This window comes from Nanorana parkeri, unplaced genomic scaffold (assembly GCF_000935625.1).
Source record: "Nanorana parkeri isolate BGI_ZX_2015 unplaced genomic scaffold, ASM93562v1 scaffold320, whole genome shotgun sequence".
NCBI classification, from domain to species: domain Eukaryota; kingdom Metazoa; phylum Chordata; class Amphibia; order Anura; family Dicroglossidae; genus Nanorana; species Nanorana parkeri.
The window spans coordinates 275,247-275,750 of NW_017306588.1; the positions used below are offsets into that span (position 1 = coordinate 275,247).

General features: G+C 56.2%; 1 protein-coding gene across 1 annotated transcript in view; it reads left to right on the plus strand.

Moving 5' to 3' along the window:
* The window catches only part of SEMA5B (semaphorin 5B), a 297,119-nt gene that overhangs the window by 253,225 nt on the left and 43,390 nt on the right, over positions 1 to 504 (plus strand). The window contains exon 14 of the mRNA XM_018558083.1: positions 1 to 71. Coding sequence (XP_018413585.1) covers positions 1 to 71 — 71 coding nt within the window. The remainder of the gene's footprint in view (positions 72 to 504) is intronic.

Genomic DNA, 504 nt, shown 5'->3' on the forward strand with positions numbered 1-504 from the left:
AACAACCCCCCGCCGCGGTGTGGCGGCAGAGACTGCGACGGGCCGCGGATAGAAATCACCAACTGCTCGCGGTAAGTGTCGCTCTTACAACTCTGCGTTGTTGAATACAGACATCGGTCCTTTTGCAGTCCCTGTGCGGCAGAGCTCAGACACGGGGAGGGAGAAGCTGCACGAGTAGCCAGCAAGTTATACTGCAGTCAGTGCCGTCATTAGAAATCACCCCCCCCTTTCCCGGAGTGTTCTTCCTATGCTGCTCACCTCTGCACCCCCCCCTGCCTGTACCCCCCCTATCAGCAGCCCTGACAGACAGCATTTGCATGCCGGTAGGAGGAGAGAGGAGAGTGACAGAGATGAGATCACGAGTCTGCTGCTTCTCTTTTCACTGTCCAATCACAGGCCGGGGGAGGGACAAGACCTGTAAGTGTTACTGACCTGCAGGGGAGAAAAAACAGGTCTCTTTCCTGACCGAGCTGTACAAATCTCAGGGCTGGATGGAGAGGAATA